Source organism: Hemiscyllium ocellatum, chromosome 7, assembly GCF_020745735.1.
Source record: "Hemiscyllium ocellatum isolate sHemOce1 chromosome 7, sHemOce1.pat.X.cur, whole genome shotgun sequence".
NCBI lineage: Eukaryota > Metazoa > Chordata > Chondrichthyes > Orectolobiformes > Hemiscylliidae > Hemiscyllium > Hemiscyllium ocellatum.
In genome coordinates this window covers 80,087,695-80,110,116 of record NC_083407.1, presented here as the reverse complement: position 1 = coordinate 80,110,116, position 22,422 = coordinate 80,087,695, and the positions used below count along the sequence as shown (strand labels likewise).

General features: G+C 40.4%; 1 protein-coding gene across 2 annotated transcripts in view; it reads right to left on the bottom strand.

Annotated features, from left to right (window-relative positions):
* glsa (glutaminase a) overlaps window positions 1–22,422 on the bottom strand; it is a 119,976-nt gene that overhangs the window by 85,659 nt on the left and 11,895 nt on the right. For both annotated transcript variants that reach the window (XM_060827376.1, XM_060827377.1), the window contains exons 2-5: window positions 21,809–21,908; window positions 9,126–9,247; window positions 1,811–1,940; window positions 1,421–1,500 (exon numbers count right to left, since the gene is read on the bottom strand). In XM_060827376.1, the coding sequence (XP_060683359.1) occupies window positions 1,421–1,500; window positions 1,811–1,940; window positions 9,126–9,247; window positions 21,809–21,908 (432 nt within the window). The remainder of the gene's footprint in view (window positions 1–1,420; window positions 1,501–1,810; window positions 1,941–9,125; window positions 9,248–21,808; window positions 21,909–22,422) is intronic.

The window sequence follows — 22,422 nt, the reverse complement described above, 5'->3', positions numbered from 1 at the left end:
ACAACAACAAGAAGTGGGTATATACTCCAAATCAATGTGGTGTAACTAGTGGCATCCCTGGGAATTTGAACTGTTGCCTCAAATTTTTATTATGTTCATGAATAGTAGAAAAGAATATTGTACATCCAAGTCTGCTGACACCACTCATTGAGTTAATTTCTCAAGTGATGTAGATCTAAATTGCAAAGGTGCATGATGGGCTCATTGAGTGAGCAAACCGCGACAAATAGAGTTGTGTATGTGTAACGTCATTCAATTATGATTCAAGAAAGATACATATTATTTTCTAAATTGCTAGCAAGTTCTAGATTCAGTGCCCAAATTTACATGTACAAAGATTAGATTAGATTAGACTTACAGTGTGGAAACAGGCCCTTCGGCCCAACAAGTCCACACCGACCCGCCGAAGTGCAACCCACCCATACCCGTACATTTACCCCTTACTTAACACTACAGGCAATTTAGCATGACCAATTCACCTGACCCGCACATCTTTGGACTGTGGGAGGAAACCGGAGCACCCGGAGGAAACCCACGCAGACACAGGGAGAACGTGCAAACTCCACACAGTCAGTCGCCTGAGTTGGGAATTGAACCTGGGTCTCAGGCGCTGTGAGGCAGCAGTGCTAACCACTGTGCCACCGTGCCGCCCACAAAGACATTGAGGGGGCACCCGGATATGAACCAGGGACCTCTTGAGAAAAGACTCAAAAAAAATGTGGTTTTCAACTCAAGGTGGCTAGAAGCCAAATGAATGGATTTTATAAACCTAAAAGCATTGGTCAAACAATATTTGGAATTATACACTCAGTCTCCACATCAATGGAAGCTAAACTGGCATTGGAGAGGGCTGCGATGCAAATTCAGAAAAAAAACCCAGATTTAAGAGATTAAAATGAGGACAGGTTACACAAATTAAACTTCAAGTAAAATAATTATTTTTGTGGTTAAGGAACATGGAACAAAAGTAGGTAAAAATAGAGCGAAGAAACAGATAAGCCACGATCAAACCAAACAATGGAACGACCTCAAGAGGTTCTTGATCTTATAACTCTAATCGGAAGCTAACATGCTCTCATTTAAAAATCAAATCAATTAAAGGGAGAGTCCATTTTTAAAAAAATTGAACACAAACTTGTTCAGAAAATTATTCAGTTACTTGAGACATAACTTATTTTGATAGCTATGAATATCTGTTAGTAGGAACAACTTACCACAGAAACTTAAAATTGGGCTCTTTCATTTGAAAAAAAAAGCACAAACTGCTCACAAGTAAATCTTCGTGATTAATGTTAACAGAGATGGTATCAAAAGGAAAATAAATAAACATGAATAAGATATACTCAGTAATTACTAAAGCTTTACAACCAACACTTTCAAGACTCTGCTAAATTTCTAAAATAAAGTTTCTGTTTCTTACCTTTGCCCATCTACTGTGCACAATGACACGCCCCACAAATCTGGACTAAATTTAGCCAGTTGTGGAATATAGTCAGCAACCTTTTGAGAGAAAAAAAGAAATACCTAAGTGAAGTGTTTTTGCATAATAGCCCTGCTTCCAAGTTTCCCCAACAAGTATAGCTTTTAAAAATTACAGTATTTGAAACTAGAACACCACTGTATATACAAAAAAAACATTACTTTTATGGCTGCCCTGCAACTATTCACTGTTTTTCTAATATACAGCATTATTAACATAAAAAGGAAAATAAAAACTTAGTTCCTGTGGGTAAATGCATTTTTGAATTTATATTTTAGCAGTTTAGAATTCAATTTCTTACTGTACTAAAGATCAATTTCAAAATCATACCTTTCCTCCGGACATTTTTTTGGCACTCTCATAAAGACCATCTATATGGGATGCAAATATTTCAAAATCTGGGATGACAAATTTCCTCCTAAATGCTTGCGTGAGCAGTACAATATTGCTTCCAACACATCTAAAATAAAATAGACACACAAAAGACCCAAAGTTACTGTAAACTAATGCCAGAACTCAAGATTCCATATACATATGTGTCACAGAATGAGTTTATGCCAATCATACAAATTTGTCCTAAACTATAAAAGTTCTACTAACCTATTTAAATTACAGTTTCAAATATCAAACCAAACTTTTTTCATTATTCACTGCTGGGATATGAGCATTGCTGGCTAGTTCAATATTTATTGCCCATTCCTAGCTGTCCTGGAGAACCCCTGTAATCGGTATGATGCAGATAAACTACAGTGTTGTGAGGGAAGAAATTCCAAGATGTTTACTTTTTCACAATGAAGCAGCAGCATTATAATTTCAAGTCAGGATGGTCTCAGACTTGGAGGAGAATTTGCAAGTAACAATATTCTCATGCACTCACTGTTCTTTTTCTTCCAGAAGGTAAATTACTGCTTCGGAAGGCACTTGTGAAGAAATTTTGGTAAGTTGTTAAAATGCACCTTGATGGATGGAATGATTGCTTAAAATGATAGATGGCTAGAAATCAAAAGAACTGCTTTGTCCTGGATGGTATCGAGCTTTTGAGTATTGTTGCATGTGCACTCATACTGACAGTTTTAACTTGCAGTTGGTGGACAAGCACAAAAGGGAGGCGGTGGGAAGTTTTGCCATTTGAATTGATATACAATTTTGGTGGTAATAGTATTGTCAGGGATATGCAGGACCATGAGTGATCAGGATTCACTACAATTTTATTTCTAATAGTTCGAAAAACATGCTGGAGGATGACGTCAATATAAAGATAGGACTATGCCTTTGTACAAGTAGGGTCATAGAGAAATGCACATGAAGCACAGACACTGGTGAGCTCCAAGTCAAGTCGGTTTTATCTCACTGGTTACTTCTCTCACTCCCTGAAGGCCAAAATCCATACAGAAAACTTTCAGGATTAAACTAGCTCAGCTGGTAGTAGTGGTACTGAGCCACTCAATCCAAAAACAATATAAAGCCAAAACAATTGTTTTTAAAAATCCAGAAATACTCAGCATGTCGGATAGCCATTTTATCAAAATGGCAGTTAAAGAAAAGTAGTACCTTTTAAGCAGGTGAAATAGGATAAAAAGGGGCAAAAAAAAGTTAGGTCTGGAAAGGGACAGGAGACCAGTACTGACACAAAAGTTAGTTGGCAAAACCAAAGGGAGCAGTAATTGGACAAATAAAGATGCCAAAAGGGGTAGTCCAGAATCGGCATGAATGGCAAAATAATGAATAATAGCCACTCTAAAGCAAAAAATGAAAACAAATAGGATTAAAACCAAAACACGAGAAAAATAAACAAAATAGGAGAACAGAGATAATAGCTTGAAGTTGTTGAACGCAAACGTTGAATCTAGCCGGCTTTGAAATGCCTAATCAAAACATGGAAGTGTTTTTTCTCAAGTTTGCACTAAGCTTCATTGGAACAGTACACCAAGATTAGAGATGTCAGCAGAAAATCAGGTAAAGAATTAAAAGGCATACCACTGGAAGCTCTGCATCATACTTGCAGACTAAAGAGGTGCCCTGAAACAGTTAAGAATGTGGTATTGGAAAAGTACAGCAAGTCAGGCAGCATCCAAGGAGCAGGAGAATTCATGTTTTGGGCAAAAGTCCTTCATCAGGAATGAGGCTGTGAACTGAGTGGGTGATGAGATAAATGAAAGGGAGGTAGCTATGGGAGTGGTGGGGATTTGTAGATGTCAGTGTTGATTCGGTCATCGTTGACGGAGATGGAGAGGTCCAGGAAAGGGTGGGAGGAGTCTGAGATGGTCCAGGAATGTGTTGGCGAAGTTGACGAACTATTAAGCTCTTCATGGGAGCCCGAGGTGGCATCGATACAGTCATCAATGTAGCAGAAGAAAAGATGGGGAATGGTGCCAGTGTAACTGTGGAAGCTGGACTGTTCCACGCAACCGACAAAGAGACAGGCATAGCTGGGACCCATACAGATGGCCATGGCTACCCCTTTCATCTGGAAGAAGTGGAAAGATTCAAAAAGGAAATGGAGGGTGAGGACCAGTTCAACCAAATGAACGAGCGTGTCAATGGAAGGTTACTGATGGAGATGTCAGGAGAGGAAGAAACAGAGGGCTTGGAAGCCCTCGTCATGGCAGATCTAAGTGTATAGGGCCTGGGTGTCCAAGGTAAGATGAGGTGTTGGGGGCCAGAGAAACAAAAGTCTTGGAGGTGGTTACTCAACTGGCACTTGGCCTCCACAGCGTTGAAGTGTGCACAAGGCATACAGCACACTAATTGAAAGGAGCACATATATATTACAGTTTCACTTGGAAGAAACATCTGGTGCCTTGGACACTGAAAAGGGTGGAGGTAAAAACAGCAGGTGTTACATTTCCTGAATTTGCATGAAAGTATGTCATAGGAAGGGGATGTGGTATTAGGACAATTGAGGACCAGGTTGTCACTGAGGGAACAGTCAACATTTCAGCATGATGAAAGGGAAGGGTAGGTGGGTTTGATAGTAATAAACAGTTCAAATTGCAGATGACGTTCTGCTGAATGTGGATGTTGGTGGGGTACAAACCTACAAGGAGGACCCTGTAACAAACACAGTATGCTGGAAAAACTCAACAGGCCAGCCTGTGTTTATGGAGCAAGAAAGCTTTGCTCTGTGAAAGAAACAATACAATACAGATGCAATCAGATGTACTGAGTTTCTCCCAAATCTTTGTTTTAGATTTCCAGTATCCATACTATTTTGCTTTTATAAGGCGAGTCATGTCGTGGTTCTTGGAGGCAGAACAGTGAGAACAGAAGTCGGGATATGGGTCAGACACAATCAATGGCCTGATTAACTGCGGTGTACAGATTACTTGATTGAGTGAAAAAGGTGCATCTGAAGTGCTGGCACAGAGAGTAGGCCATCAAAATAGATGTGATGGAATCGAAGGAACTGGAAGGAGGAAATATAGTCCTTACAAGGCATAGCATACGACAAAGTGTAGTTGAAATAGCTGAAGGTGTCAGTGGGCTTCCAATGAATATCTGTTGAGCTAATCTTGGTAATGAGCATTGAAGTATATTCTGTGCCCATTTCAACTTTAATGCTTCTTTCAAGCAGTGTTCAAGATGGAGAAACATTATTTAACTAGTTAAGGGAGTAACCAGTAAGAAGTTTGCTTGCTCACATTTCACCTGATGCTATGAAAGTTCATTGTGTCTGAAATCAAAAGTTGAGGATTCCCAGAATGATTCCAACTATATACTAAAACTGCCACCTCTGATGGCTCCTCCCTGTGCTTAGGGCAGGATAAACCTAGGGATGATGATGGAGGAGTTTGGTACAGCAGTGTAAAGTATGACTCTGTAAACACGTGTATTCAGTTGCTCAACTTTTTCTGGGACAGCTCGCCCAATTTTTGCACGAGTCTCCAATGTTAGCAAGGTGTGTTTTATTAATCTGCCATTTCCAGTGATTAGGGCAATGGCTGGTGATATACCACTATTGTGTAAGTACTATGCCAGGTAAGGGAGGCAGCAATGTTGCAGACTTTCCAGCAGTCACAACTATGCATGATCTCCTTGCTGGAATTCTAGCTGAGCCAGTCTTAATTGTTGAATAGCAGCTTCCTTCACGGTTAGCCTTTTGCCCTTCCTCCATTAATCCTTCCACTGGTGATTAAGTCATCTTTCAACTTTTCTGCACAGCTAACATGTCCGAAGAAATCCATGTCTTCTTTTGACATTAGCTTGTTAGTTTTTTGCTCACTTTATCCATAGGAGTCTTTTGAAACAACACATTTCAAAGCTATCGAGCTTATTTCTTTCCTCATTCTCAAAGCTCCTAGCTTCACAAACATAATTCATTACAAACCAGTCACAATTTGGTACACTTCAAGAATCATACTAATGTTTTAGAATGTTGCTTAATTTTGTAGGAATACTTTTGAATGAAGTTTCTAAAGAACAGATTTAGAATAAATACAGTCAAAGCAGCTGCAGCGGTCAGTGGACTTTTTAGGATATTAGTGTTTCATAGATAGTCAAATCCATTACTATGATACTGCATAGTGGACCATTTATTTCCTTTATCATTACTGCTGGTTTGTGATGCAGAGTGACACGGGTTCAATTCCTGGACTGGCTGAGATTACTATTTAGATTAGATATTCTCAACCTTGGCCCTCACCTGAGGCATGGTGACCCTCAGTTTAAACCACCACCAGTTCACTCTCTCAGAGCAGCCCCATTTATCCAATGGGATTGTGGCAAATTTTACCTTCACCACTTTCCCTCCAGTTCAGTATAAACCATAGCCACCACATTTCCTTATAGGTGGGCCAATTATTTTCTTAAATTAATTCTCCACCACTGCATGTCACCTGCACAGCAGAAGATGTTGACATTCTTGCTACCTATGTAGCATCCCTTAATTCCTAAGAATGTATTCAGCTTGTTCGAGTACTTTCCGATATTCATTTTGGATTGTCACAACCAGATTCCAGTAAATGTTCTAATAAATTTGAGTTCTTTCCCAATGCTACACTCTTCAATATTTATAAACATACTACATTGGAATTCAGCAAATGCTTAAGTACAAATCAATGAAACATGTGCGTACATAAATAAGCATTTAATTGGCTCTTTCTGGCTCCTTTACCTTCTACAAAGACATACCCAGGCTCAAGTTCCACTACTAAGGAGTGTGCCTTTGTTGCAGCAAAAATGCTTAAAGAAATTGGAAGTCCCAAGTCATGCTCCAAACACACCATCTCCCATTTTGCAAAGGCAGACTGAAGCTGATCATGGTGGTTCCCTGAGGTGTTGGCAAATCTGTTCCAGTGCATTTCTTTGGGGTGGGGGGGTTTGACAGTGCTAGTGAAATGCTTTATAGTTCCTTCCTTTTGCACCTATTCCGAGATAGTATTCCTGTTATTAACTGTATTTTTTCTTCTGCACAAATTTCCAAAGTCCATGCATAGTAATAACTTTTGGAACTAGAAGTCAGAATTATGACCAGCTTCAGCTGTGACTGGACCTTGGAACAGCTGTGTACGTACGTACCTCAGTGAGAACATTGGTCCCAATGTCATAAGTGAAGTAAGGCACCCTTCGAGATTGTGAAAAGGGTTTTCTTTTGTGTAAAAAGTGCTTAAACCCATTGGAGTGGAGTTGTCAATTAACTATAATTTTTTCTTATATACTAGCTTTTGCAGCGTGCATGTTAATATAAAACGGTTATTGGATTTATGCTGCACGAGTGACTTCCAGACTATAATGTCACAATAGGAACCCGAGAGACAACTCAAATTGTTTATTGTGTGGAATTTTTTCATAGACATCGGATTGAACACCTGAATTGTGTATTCAAGGGCTTAGTTGAAACAATTTCAATGCATTAGATTTGTACGCAATTAGTCTTTTACAAGACTGACATCTCAATAGACAAGTAACTTTATTTTTTGTCAAAACGCTTTCTGATTAATGCTCATGGTGGATAATAGGTGACTAGGCATGAAGAGGAAAGCAGAAAACTAAGTTGGCACATGTGCTAAGAAGATGTGGGTTACATGGACATTGCCCATCCATTCTAACCAAAGGAGCCAGGGGTGAGAACAGGAGCGAGTTTTTCCATTTTAATCTTTACATATAATCACATTGCTGAAGCCAAGGCAGGTTTTCCACTCAGACTTCCTAAAGAATTGATATCCTCCTAGAATCTTCCCAGCTCACCTAGCCTGACTCCCAATTCAACCTCTACACTCCTCCTACATCCTAGCAAATGAAAGTGAGAAATAGGTGGCAATTTTTAAAAAGGTGGGATTTGCAGAGCCAAGATTTCTCCAGATTGTACAGCCAGGAATAGAAACCTGGGATCCCAAGAATCTGAAACCTCTGATTAAAAACTCTCTCTCTAACACTGAGCATCAGGATTCTGAGGATGGTATTTACTATCTGTCTTATGATTGCTCAATATAACTCATGTTCTAGTGTGTAATGTTTGTTTGGCAAAGTGACGTGACTTAGACACAGAATGTGTTTTACATCTTGCTGCCAGTCAGAACAAGCTTTTCAGTAACCAACTTTCCTGTTGCTTCAGTAGAAGAGACTTATGCCATCAGGTTCAAGCAACTTCCCATTCTTTTTCACCTTCAATGCAAGCTCCAATTCTCTCGCAAAATTCATGGGCCTGTCTTCTTTTTGTCAGAAGGTTAACTTTCTAATTTCTGTCAAGACTTGTTGAACATTTTAAACTTCTCTGCCACAATCATTATTGGCCAACCCTACAGTATAGTATAATAGTTCAAGATAGCTTCTGTAATGACAGGGTAGTCGTTCAAGATTCAGTGTTCCTGGATCTCTTTTTATTTTTAGAAATTTTCAGCTTGACATTCACTGTGACAACTACTGCTATTTAATTACAGTCAGTCAGCTCCAGGATATGTTTCTGTTTTAATAGTTATTTCAAAACCTCCTTATTGTAAGAAAATTGATTTGCCTTCATGTTCAGCCATCTGAATTTTTGCATGTTCAGCTTTGCCTGGAGTGATGCTTAAAAATTTGTATTTGTAATATCTTAATTTGATAATTGTGACAACATTAATTCATTTGTATGTCACCTTTGTTGTTAGACCATGTGGGCTAATCACTATTCACAAAAACAGCCTACCTTGGCATTAACAGTTACCAATATGATACCATATTGCATTATCTTGTAACTTGATCCTGCTATTCATGAAAAATTTCAAGAGCCTCTTCTTTCATACTTTGGGTCACGACATAAACTTGTCAAGTTGAAAGGCTTACTTCCTATTCTGCAGGAAATTTTTTTTTACACAATAGTCTAAAACTTAATGCTCTGGCAAAATCTTCAAGATCCACAGCAACTTATTTTACGTAGCCTCTAAATTTGAATAGTTAATTACTCCATAAAAATATTTTCAGTTAACAATTCTTTTCTCCAAAACTATGTTTTTTGGAAGATTTTACGCAAGGTTTGGAAAAAACAAATTAAATCCTCAATCTTGCTCACTCATTGCCAGCTTTTTCATACCCTTTCCAGTGGAACGAACAAACAAACAAACAAACAAACAAAGTTCATGAAATTAGAAACCAAGTGGTTTGTCAGACAAAAGCACAATACTCCTCAGCATTTCAGATCAGAGAATATAACAATTGTGCAAAGCTTTACTTTTTAAAAAGTTCTTTGTCCAGCATTACGCCATCAGACGCTGCCTGCACATTTGTTCTAAGCATATCCATGCATTCTTTCAGTCGAGGATCTGATGTACGCAATCCTGTGGATTTCAGAACCTATTTGAAAACAAAAAGATAGCATTCAAATACATTTTTAATCTTGTGCCCAACAAGTTTTTTTTTAAATTGAGGCAAGATATGAGAAGTCTAGATGGCACATCACATTACCAAATTGTCTTGTCACTTGAAATTTGGGTTCAAAACCACAGACTGGCAAGAAGTCTACTTCTCTCTGCCCTACAAGAAATTCATCTGGGTAATTTCAATCCTGCTTCCATTAAACATACATTTGCAAAATACTTAACATTCTATCATGTTAGCAAAATTACTTAGCAGGCAAATTGGTCTGGGAAAATACACTATAAGGTGAGTAGCAAGACGACATTTAAGGAGACATTTCATGACTAACTATTGTTTTCTTAATGGAACAGATCTTTAAGGAACTAAAAGTTAAACTGAGACATTTACCATAACCCTAGAGGACATTTCCAGCTCTCACATTAGAGACTCACAACTGGTGGTGTTTTATCTGGAGAGTCACTATGCCTCAGTTCAGGGTGAGATTGAAGAAGCAGTGTCTTCATGTTGACTTCAGTCAGTATTGAAATTGTATTGGCATTGGTGAAATCACTCTACATTGCTAACCAACCTCCAGCCAACTGAGCTAATTGTCTATGGTGAAGAAAGTAAGAATGCTATTAAATTTAAAAAAAAACTTATAATGCTGTGAAGATTTGGACTAGAAGAAGAAGGAAGGAAAACAAAGCAAGAAATATTTTTTAAAAAAGAGTAAAAGCTTCCACAAAAGTAAGCCGAGATCCCTTTGAGAAGAAGAATGGACAATCAATCAATAATGGGAAACAAATGAGAGCATAAATACAAAATGCTTTCTCAATCTTCACAATAAAATATGAAAATAGAAGAAAATCAGTAAGTCAACAAAACAGGGAGAAAGGAACTTGAAACAGTCTCAAGAGAAAAGAACATGGAAAATGAACAGGATTAGTCTGAATGGTCCTTTGAACCCGATTGTTTGTAAAATAAATGGCTGCAGAGGTTGACTATAACCTTACAAAATTACTTATATTATAGAAAGCTCAAAGTGGGTGGGAAGACCGGAAATGTGACATCTAGACCATTACAGCACAGTACAGGCACTTCAACCCTCAATGTTGCACCAACCTGTGGAACCAATCTGAAGCCTATCTATCCTACACTATTCCATTTTCATCCACATGTTTATCCAATGACCATTTAAAATGTTCAAAGTCGGCGAGTAGACAACTGTTGCTGGCAGTGCATTCCACGCTCCTACTACTCTCAGAGTAAAGAAACTACCTCTGATAACTGTCCTATATCTATTACCACTCAATTTAAAGCTATGTCCCCTCATGCTAGTCATCACCATCCAAGGAAAAAGGCTCTCACTGTCCACCCGATCTAACCCTCTGATTATCTTATATGTTGCAATTAAGTCACCTCTCAACCTCCTTCTCTCTAATGAAAACAGCCTCAAAGCCCTCAGTCTTCCCTCAAGACCTTCCCTCCATACCAGGAAACATCCTAGTAAATCTCTTCTGCACCCTTTCCAAAGCTTCCACATCCTTCCTATAGTGCAGTGACCAGAACTGTACATAATATTCTAACGTTATGCACTAGGCCAGACCACTCAAAGCATTCTAAAGCAGGCAGCCCAGACCATAACTTTTCAATTTGTTTCAGCAAATGTACAGTGAAAATTACCCGAAGTTAGCTAGGTTGACTGCCAGGTTTTAAAATAGAAAAATTTATTCACAAAATTACAGAATGGAACACAAAGAACAGAATATAGAATACTCACAAAATGCAAGATTATCCCAAACTAGAGACTTAGTTATGCTGTTCCAAATATGCACAACAGTCTCAATGAACAAACCACTTAAACACAGAGCAAAAAAATTGCTTACAAGTTGAAGTTAGAAGAGGAGAGAATCTAGCAGCCTGTTCCCCCACAGGTCTACAGGTGAACTCCTAACTAGTTCTGAACGGAACAGCTCAGCTAGAGAGCTGGCCACACCCCCTTAACTTATATAGTGACTTCTAAAAAGCAAAATCTTTGACCTAAAGTCTCATCTGTTTATGTATAAACAAAAATCCCTCCAATATCCTTTTATCACTATACCAAACTCAGCCATTTTGGAGCCCAGTGTGTTTTATGACCCCTCTGAAAAGAAATCAAGGACACAATGTCCTTGAGAAAAGGAACAGCTTTTAGAAAAACTGACCAGCTTTGTGACACCAAGTGCGGCCACACCAGAGTTTTGTACAGCTGCAGCATGACCTCCTGGCTCCAAAACTCAATCCCTCTACCAATAAAAACGAACACACCATATGCCTTCTTAACAAGCCTATCAAGGGTTGGCAAGGTTTGATGTACATGGACACAGATCCTCACATCCTCACTGCCAAGAATCTTACCATGAGCCCAGTACTCTTTATTCCTATTGCTCCGTCCAAACTGAATCACCTCACACTTTTTCACATTAAACTCCATTTGCAACCTCTCAACCCAACTCTGCAACTTATTTATGTCCCTCTATAACCTATAACATCCTTCAGCACTATCCACAACTCTACTGACCTTAGTGTCATTTGCAAATTTACTAACCCATCCTTCTATACCCTCATCCAGGTCACTTATAATAATGACAAACAGCAGTGGACCCAAAACAGATTCTTGTGATACACTGCTATAACTGAAATCCAGGATGAACAGTTCCCATCAACCACCACCTTCTGTCTTCTTTCAGCTAGCCAATTTCTGATCCAAACTGCTAAATCACCTTCAATCCCATGCTTCCGTATTTTGTGCAATAGTTTACCACAGGGAACCTTGTCAAAACACTTTACTGAAATCCATATACACCACATCAAGCATTTTACCCTCATCCATCTGTTTGGTCACCATTTCAAAGAACTCAATAAGGTTTGTGACGCATGACCTAACCTTGAAAAACTGTGTTGACTATCCCTAATCAACTTATTCCTCTCTAGATGCTGATAAATCCACTCTCTTATAACCTTTTCCAACACTTTACCCACAACCGAAGTAAGGCTCACAGGCCTATAATTACCAGGGTTGTCTCTACTCCCTTTCTTGTGCAAGGGGACAACTTGTTTTGCTATCCTCCGGTCTTCTGACTCTATTTCTATAGACAACGACAGATCAAAGCTAAAGGCTCTGCAATCTCCTCCCAGGCTTCTCAGAGAATCCAAGGATAAATCTCATCTGGCCCAGGGGATTTACCTATTTTCACACTTTGCAGAATTATTAACACCTCCTCCTGTGATCATCAATCCCGTCTAGTCTAGTAGCCTGTATTTTAGCATTTGCCTCGACAACATTGTCTTTTTCTAGTGTGAATACTGACAAAAAAAATTTAGTGCCTCTGCTTTCTCCTCTGACTCCACGCAAAACTTCCCCTCATGTCCTATGAAGGGCTTTTGTCTGAAACATCAATTTTCCTGCTTCTCGAATGCTGCCTGACCTGCTGCAATTTTCCAGCACGGCACTTTCGACCCTAATCTTTCTCCAATCATTCTTTTATTCCTGACATAGCTATGGAAAGCTTTAGTGTTTTCCTTAATCCTATCTGCCAACGAGCAGCGGGCTAGTAAGGGAACGTGAAAGCTGAACACAAAGCTATTGACCCTGGGAAACACATTGAGGAGCTCAAGAGGGACTACGCAGGTTGGAGAACCGTAAAGCCTCTCTTTGAATCCCCAGCAGACTGGTGGGAAACAGTAAAAGGGAACATAAAGAGGTTCTTCATCCTCAAAGGTATTCAGGAGGGGAGAGAGAGGCGGGGAAAACAGTTCCAGCTCCAGGAAAGTATGCAGAACCTGTTTCTGTTGCAGACGATGGGGGTTCATGTCACGGAGGACCTCAAGGAGGTGAAGGGCCAGCAAGCCTCACTCTGCCTCGAAGGCCTCCAAGACAATGTTCCGGTCCAGGGTCCGGTCCATGGAGCAGGACGAGACGTGCTCACGTTTCTTCCAGCAGATGCACAAAGAGAGCTCCATGCTTAGCAGCTTGAAGGAAGAAGTTGGCTCGATAACGTCATCTCTGGCTGACCTCATGAGGATCAGCAAATCCTTCTATGCCAGTCTGTATGATGCGAAGCCAACCGACAACGCAGCCTCCCAATCATTCCTGTCCTCTATGATGGAGGCCTTAGACGACAGAACATGGGAGAGGCTGGACCATCCGCTATCTCTGGACAAGCTGACCAAAGCCCTCGAGTCCTTCGAAAAGAATAAAACTCCTGGAAGCGACGGCTTACTGGTCGAGCTCTATTCTGCTCTGTGGGACTGGATTGGCCAGGACATGCTGGAGGTGTACATCAGTTAGCTTCTGATAGGTACCATGAGTGAATCCATGAGGAAAGGCACCATCACCCTCATCTACAAGCGGAAGGGGGAGAGGAAGGAAATCAGAAATTGAAGACCAATCTCACTATGCAGAATGCAGATTACAAAATTTTGTCAAAGGTTATCGCCAAGCGGGTCAGGTCTGTTCTGGGATCAGTGATTCACCCTGACCAAACCTGTGCTGTACCAAGCAGGAAGATCGCTGAGAGTCTCACACTCCTCAAGGATACGATTGCCTACGTGCAGGACAGAGAGTTGGACACCTGCCTCATCAGCCTGGACCAGGAGAAAGCCTTTGACAGGATATCACACACGTTTAAGAGAGATGTTGTCTCCCAAGTGGGCTTTGGGAGGGATTCTGCAATTGGATCAGACTGCTCTACACCAACATGGTCAGTGCAGTCTCAATCAATGGGTGGGAATCAGATAGCTTCCCAGTCAGATCTGGAGTTGGGCAGGGCTACCCTCTCTCTGCTGCCTTGTTTGTGTGCTGCATAGAGCCATTTGCTGAGTCCATCAGGAAGGATGCGAGCCTGAGAGGGGTGACTATTCCTGGTAGCGGGGGCCTACAGGTTAAAGCCTCCCTGCACAAGGATGACATCGGCATTTTCTGCTTGGATCCGCTGTCCGTGCACAGACTCACGTGCATATGTGACCAGTTCGAACGGGCCTTGGGGGCTGGTAAACCGAGGCAAGAGCGAGGCCATGCTCTTCGGGAACTGGGCCGACAAATCCTCAATCCCCTTCACCGTCAGGACCGACCACCTGAATGTGCTGGGTATTTGGTACGGGGGGAGCTTGGACGTGCACCAAGTCTTGGGAGAAGCGTATCAGCAAAGTGAGGCAGAAACTGGGCAGATGGAAGCTACGGTCGCTCTCTATCGCAGGAAATAACATGGTCATCAGGTGTGAGGCACAGTCATTGCTGTTATACGTGGCACAGGTGTGGCCTATTCCCAGAACCTGTGCCACTGCAGTCACCCGGGCCATCTTCCATTTTATCAAAGATGGACCGGGTCCGAAGGGACTCGATGTATAAAGATCTGGGCAACGGGGGAAAAAACACACACCCAATGCCACCCTCACCCTGATGGCCACCTGTGTGTGTGGCTGCATCAAGCTGTGCATGGATCCCCGGTACGCAAACACCAAGTATCACTACACACTGAGGTTCTACCTGTCCCCTGTATTGCGAAGGATGGGCTTGGCCTCGCTGCCCCGGAATGCTCCAAGTAGTTGGACCGTTCCATATCACCTGCCCTTCGTGGAGAAGTTTATGAAGAAAAACACCTTTGACCTCAAGTCCATCAGGAAGTGTGTGGTGTGTGTGTACACCTTGTGCCTTTGATGGACAAGTCTTTATTCAGTTTCCACCACCAGGAAGAAAACAAAGCACTCAAGTGGCCACTGGCAAGCAGTGCCCTTCACACCAAAGGGCAATGCTGTGTGATCAAACAGTGAAGGGGAGGGCAGGGATTAAATCAAAATAGAGTTGGAGGGGGAAATAATGCACTCCACTTCCTACGATGCCCACCTCTCCCTGAACAGCTCGAGGGTGTTGGTGGACACTGTGTTCCCTCTCCAGAGACACACAGGCTCTAAACATAACCATGGATGAGGGGCAGGTTGTTGGCACTAACTGCCTGCTGCCTGGACCAGTTTTTGACCAGTTTGGCCAGGCCCAGGAGCAGACCCACTAGGAGTTCCTCAAACCTACTCACACCCTCCATACCGGTTGCCCAAAGATCAGAAGGGTGTGACTGAAATGCAACCAAAACTAGAAGGTTTTTTAGAAAATCAAAAGGGAATGCAAGTGCCCACACCCAATATATACATGTCTACGGACACCAGAGAACAAGCAGTTGGGCTGAGTCTGTGAACCACTGCAGTCTATGGTTGCAGGGGACTGCTGCATGCAGCACCCTCCACTCCAGATCCAAGAGAAAGGGGAGGAATCAATGTGTTCATTGATGAAGTTCTAGTTAGAATGCCATGTCTGAGAATTCTCATGTCCGTTTCCCCTGTCCTAGGAGGTGTGTGTTGCCCCAGTCAAAGTGGTGTCTTTTTTTTGTCTGTATATATGGAAACTAGTGATAGTGGGTCATGTCTTTTGGTGGCTAGTTGATGTTTGTGTATCCTGATGGTAAGTTTCTTGCTTGTTTGTCCAATGTAGTTTTAGTTTTTGCATGATATCTTGTAAATGACATGAGATTTGCTGATAGTAGCTAATGGATCCTTCAGTTTCATTCATCACTGGATAGATGAGAGCAGTTTGTTCATGTCGCTGCATTACTGTTTGTGCTAGGAGATCTAATATGGTGATCCCACGGGTGTTCCGTTGGCTTGTTTGCAGGTTTTGTTATTGAATGTGAAGTGGGTGGTGAGGCACAGTTCCACTAGCTTGAAGATGTTGTTTTTGCTGAAGTTGACAATGCTGTCTAGTGCTTGTGGTCCTAGTTTTCCTCGTAGTAATGCCAGCCCTGATGTGAAAAGGGCTGTAATGTCAAAGGAGACCATTATTTCGTCCTCTTCTATTTTGGTGTCTTCGGTATTCAGGAATTCAGAGATGGAGGGGATGGCATGGATCTTCAATTAGGTATTTGTTTTTGGAGGAGTTTCTTGACTAGTCTGTTGATGTACCAGATAGGGAGGGACCTACCTGCTATACCAACTGTACCTGTGCTTCACCATCCATTTCACATTCAATAACACAACCTACAAATAAATCAATGGAACACCCATGGGATCACCAATATCAGGTCTCATAGCACAAGCAGTAATGCAGAGACTTAACATGCTGCCTTCCCATCTATCCAACCCAAACTCTGGGTCTGCTATGTGGATGATACCTTTTGTCATCACAAAAACAGAACAGATTAGAGGAAACATACAATATCCTGACAGCATTAAATTCACAAGCGGAGGAGAATGACAGACTCCATTCCAAGACATGACAATTGAGTGTACAGTTAATGGAGAGCTTCAACCCAGTTTCTACAGAAAAACAACAAACACAGACCAAATACTTAGCTTCTAAAGTTATCATCCCAACACCCACAAATGGAGTTGCATCAAGACATTATTCCAATAAGCTACATCACTATTTAAATAATATGCTGCTTTATCTTTGGTCACCTTGAGGTTTTCCAATATGGTACTCCATCTACCATGTGGGAAAATGTGCAATATCCACTTTTACAGAAAAACAAAGCACAGTTTATTGTGTAAATTGAGAAAGACTTCACACTTCTGTAGTACAGAAGCATCTGAATGTTCTTGCACAAGTCACAAACAGCATGTCAAAGGCATAGGATACAAAACTAAGGGAGATTTGCTACAACTGAGAAAGGTATTGGTTAGTCAACACCTAGTGTACTATATACCATTTTGGCCTCCTTATTAAAAGGACAGAATAAGCTTACATCGCTCATCCAGTTAGTGAAATGGTTAGAACTCAGGAATAAGGTAGGGGCAATCACAATTATGAAGTTATACTATAGGTCTCTCAGTAGTCGGGGGAAGAAAAAAAAACAATGTCAGCAAATCACAAAGATGCAAAAACAGGGTTATTGTAGTGGATGATTTTTAGCTTCACTAATATTGACTGGGACCCCCTTATAGCCAGGGTTTAGATGGGGCAGAATTTCTAAGGTGCATCCATGAGGGTTCCTTGGAACAATTTAGATAATCCAACCAAGGAAAGGGCCATGCTAGATCTTGTATTGGGGAATGAGTCTGACTAGATGATGTAAAACTGAGTGGAGGAACATTTTGATAACAGCGATCATAATTCCCTAAGTTTTAAGATAGTTATCGATAAGGATGACACTGATTCTTGGGTGAAAGTGCTAAATTGGGGTCAGGCTAATTACAACAGTATTAGGCTGGAACTGATGAAATTAGGTTGGGACAGCTGTTTGAGAGTGAATCTACATCTGATAAATGGGAGTCTTTTAAAGGCCAGCTGATGGAAGTACAGAACCAGTATGTTCATCTGAGGTTGAAAAATAAGGATGGCAAGATTCAAGAACCCTGGATTAAAGGATTTTGAAAGTTTAGTCAAAAATAAAAAAAAGTATAAGATAGATTTAGGAAACTTGAGGAATAGAAAGGAAACTGGGAAGAATATGAGGCCTGTCACCAGTGGTGCACCACAAGAATCGGTGCTGGTTCACTGTTTTTCATCATTTATACAAATGATTTGGATGAGAACATAGAAAGTATAGCTAGTAAGTTTGCAGATGACAACAAAATTGAAGGTGTAGTGGACAGCGGAGAAGATTACCTCAGAGTACAACAGGACCTTGATCAGATGGGCCAGTGAGTGGCAAGGAGTTTAATATAGATAAATGTAAGGTGCTGCATTTTGGAAAGGCAAATTAAGACTGGGCGTATACACTTAATGGTAAAGTCCTGCAGAGTGTTGCTAAACAAAGAGACCTTGGACTTCAAGTTCATAGTTCCTTGAAAGTGAAGTCACAAGCAGAGGGGCAGCATTTGATATGCTTGTCCTTAATGTTCAATGCATGGACTACAGGAGTTGGAGGTCATGTTGCATCTGTACAGGACATTGGTTCGGCCACTTTTGGAACATTGTGTGCAATTCTGGTCTCCCTCTGATAAGAAGGTTGTTGTGAAACTTGAAAAGGGTTCAGAAAAAGATCTACAAGAAATTTGTCAGGATTGGAAGATTTGAGCTATAGGGAGAGCTGAAGAGGCTGGGGCTATTTTCTCTGGACCATCAGAGGCTGAAGGTGACCTTATAGAAGTCTATACAATCATGAAGGACAATGTCTATTTACGATAGAACACTTGTTTAAGGTGAGAGGGAAAAGATTTTAAAAGGGATCCATGGGGCAATTTCATGCAGAATGAACTCAGCTGCCAGTGTAACTGGTGGAGGCTAGCACAATTACAACATTTTAAAAGGCATCTGGATGGGTATTTGAATAGGAAGGGTTTAGAGGGATATGGGCCAAGTGGGGTTAGATTTATTTAGGATACCTGGTCAGCACGGACGAAAGTCTGTTTTCATTATGTACATCTCCTATAACTAAGAAATTAGGAGGGCTAAAAGGGATCATGGTGTGTCCTCGGCAATTATGATTAAGGAGAATTCAAAGGCATTTTGATACACATTAGGAACAAGGTAGCTAGGAAAAATGGTAAACCCATTCAAGGACAAAGAAGGGAATTTATGCATGGAGACAAGAAAAATGGTTAAGGGCCTTAACAAGTACTTTGCACTGCATTCACCAAGGCGAAGGGCATGGATTATAGTAAGATTAGAAAGGGGGTATGTTGGTATTATAGGGCATGCTGATATTAAGGTGGTGGTGGTGTTGGGTGTCTTGAAAAACTTTAAGGTTGGTAAGTCCACAAGGCCTGATAGGATCTATCCCAGGATACTGAGGAAGTGAGACAGGAAATTACTGGAGACTTGACAAGAGATCTTTGTATCCTGTTTAGCTATGGGAAGTTCCCAGAAGACCCGAGAATAGTCAATGTTGTTCTTTTATTTAAAAAGGCCAACATGGATAATCCAGGAAATTATAGATTAGTCAGCCTTTCATCAACTGTAGGGAAATTATGGGAGAAGATTCTTAAGAGACAAGATTTACTTGCATTTGGAAAAGAATGGCTTTTTGCAGGGTAACATCTTATCTCTCAAATTTAATTGAGTTTCTTTGAGGAAGTGACAATGATGACTAATGAGGGTAAGGCAGTGAATGTTATTCACATGGATCTTACTAAAGCACTTGACAAATTCGTTCATGTTAAGCTTGTCTGGAAGATTAAATCACATTGAATCCATGATGAATTGGTAAGTTGGATACAAAATTATGGCTTGGTCATAGAGAGGGTAGTAGTGGAGGGTTGTTTTACTAACTGGAGTAGTATGGCCAATGTTGTTCATCAAGGATAGTGCTGGAACTTCCATTGTATATAATGATTTAGATGAAAATTGGTGGTCTGATTAAAGTTTGCAGAAAGGAAGGGTCGTTTTTATGAGGAAAGATTTAGAAGGTTCAGTCTATACTCATTAAAGAATGAGAGATGATCTTGTTGAAACATGGAATTTCTGAGATCTTAGCCGCTCTGAATTTCTGAGAGCACTTTAAGTAAATGCTGAGCTCTAACTCAGGCGACTGGTCTCAAAATGAGGGATCTCCCATTACAAGACCAAGATAAGAATTTCTCCTCAAAGGTCACAGGTCTTTGGAATTCATCTCCCCAAAGGACAGTGGAGTTGAGGTTACTGAACCTATTCAAGGCCAGGTTACGATCGATTTGTGACCTACCCCGGAATCAAAGTTAAGATAAAGATACAGGCAGGAATACAGAGTTAAAGCCACAATCCAATCTGCCATGATCTTGAATAGTGGAGTATGGTCAATGGGCCATAAAGTCTATTCTTATTTCTTCCTCTATACTGTCCAGGCAAAAGGGAGAAAAAGAAAACTGCATGGCGAGTGATGTAAAATTTCCAGCTATGGCTCAGAGATAGAACACTCTGAGCCAGAAGATGGGGGAGGGGTTTAGGTTCTAAGCCAGACACTTTCCACCAAATCTGGATTGAGACTGTACACATATGGGTGAATGTTTCTGAATCTTTCTCAATTCTATATTGATATCATTATGCTTCCTCACCTTAAAAAAAAAGCAAGTATATCCTTCTCTAGAGTAAAAGTAGTAGCCAAGCCATATAACAAGTAAAGTTCACTTCAGCATGTACTGAGGTAGCAAAACACAAAAGTTTGGCAGTAGAAATTATAATACAGGTCTAAGTGTTTACAGATTTTTAACAGGATAAGTGATGATTTATGATATGAAGGGATATATGTGAACTCCGACAAGTCCACAGCAAAGAAAAGTTAGAGATTAAATTTCAGGTAGTTGGAATGGTTTAGCCATTGACACTGAGTTGAAGGGCAAAGAGAAGTACAAGAGTCCATTCAAAACTTAGTTTGGTCAGTGCAGGGAGGGGTTTGGAAGGCTTAAGGTAGTTACAGGAACATCCAGGGAGAAAACACATAGATCAATTTACAGTGGAAGAATTTTTCATTTCAGCTAATGTAGGTTAAGTAGGACAAGAGAGATGGGTGATTAGAATTTGATGCAAAATAGGACACAGCAGAGCTGTGTCAAGTTTACACAGTGAAAGACAGGTGGAAGGCTGACTGGAAAGCACTACAAGTTGAAATTTACTGAAAGAATAAAATCAAGGTTGCATTGTTCTACTGTTTTCTGTCAGTTAGCCAATCTTCTACTCCTGCTAATATATTACATACATATCATGAGCCCTTATCTCTACAAGTTTTTAATTTGGCATCTTATAGAATGTCTTTTGAAAATTCAAACATACAACATCTAAATGATTTCTTGGTGCAGAATGTAAACAGTTCTAAAAAGTGACAAGACATTGAAGCTTTTTGACTTTCTCTCATCAGAACTAGGATGCAAGAAACAGACTTGAACAAAGGGACATCATTTTCTACAACGAGAGTGTGTGTCGATTGCTTGGGCCACTGACTTTGTCATATCTCCATGCCAACAATAATTCTCAGATCAGGTATGTCGATTCTAAGTGGTCGAGTTGCTGTCACAGATGGAGCTGAAATTGGCAGTCTCCACAACCCCTTTTTTGAAAAAGGTAGCATGTAAATATTGGGTACAAATTCCTTTTCCCTACATAAAATAAGCTCCTGTGCATTTATCTATCTACCGCTTCCCTTTGAAAACCGAACAAGCAAATTAAACAAGGAGCCGAATAAAGGACTAGTGTAGAAATGAGGGTAGTCAAGTTAAAAAGAAGGCATGTGATTTTCATAAACATACAGAACATAGGATTAGAGATTCAGCTTGAGGTTATAAAGACACTAAAAGAAGCTAGGCAATCACCAGGACCTCAGATGACTCTTCCGCATGACACATAGGCTTGGATGATCAATGGGCAACAATGCAACATTTTGAACTTTCACTGAAAAGAGACCATCTTAGATTCCCTGTTTAGAGTGTGGAAGAAAAAAACACATTCACTTATTCCTCATTCCCAAGCATTCCTTTGAAATGAGGTTATTAATTGTTTATTAAACGTCATTTAATATAACTCATCACAACAACATTACTTTTGTCAACATATGATTTTTACTTCATGTGTTTAACCATCTGATAAACCAAACATTATTTCAAATCAGTAAAACTTACAGTGATGAATTTATGTATTGGAATCTTCTCCTGCCCTTCAGCAATAGTGTAAAAAAGTAGATCTTCCAGACTGGGCAGAAGACCTGCTTTTTGTCTTTTTCTAGACGGAAAAAAAGGGACACATCGAGACATTGCAAAAAAGTTTCAGGTAAATTAAACTTGTAACAATTATGCACTTTTAAGAACAACCTGTCATTACTTAGTTCTGACACTGAATTACAATTTGGAACATACAAGTCAGCGGCAACATTTCTAGAACAAATGAGCTATATTTTAACAAACTCAAACATTTCAGTGATTAAAATGATGATGTGTGAATGACCCAGGATTTGTAGTCAGCCGTAAAATGATGCCATCTGTCAGTGACTTATGATAAAATGCTGTCCACAATGATCCAGCATTTCTAGCATCCTGATGTCAATTATAGGGGATCTCTATCTGTCTGATGTGCTAAAGCCAGTTAAGCAGCACACCACGCTGAAGATTTTTCACAAATAAGTAAAAAGCAGTGAATATCTTTCACTTGTTAAATCATATTGCAGAGAACAAAATAAGATAATATTCCTATGAGTTAATAGTAGAAGCTGCAACGGTTAAAAACTTAATTCACAAAA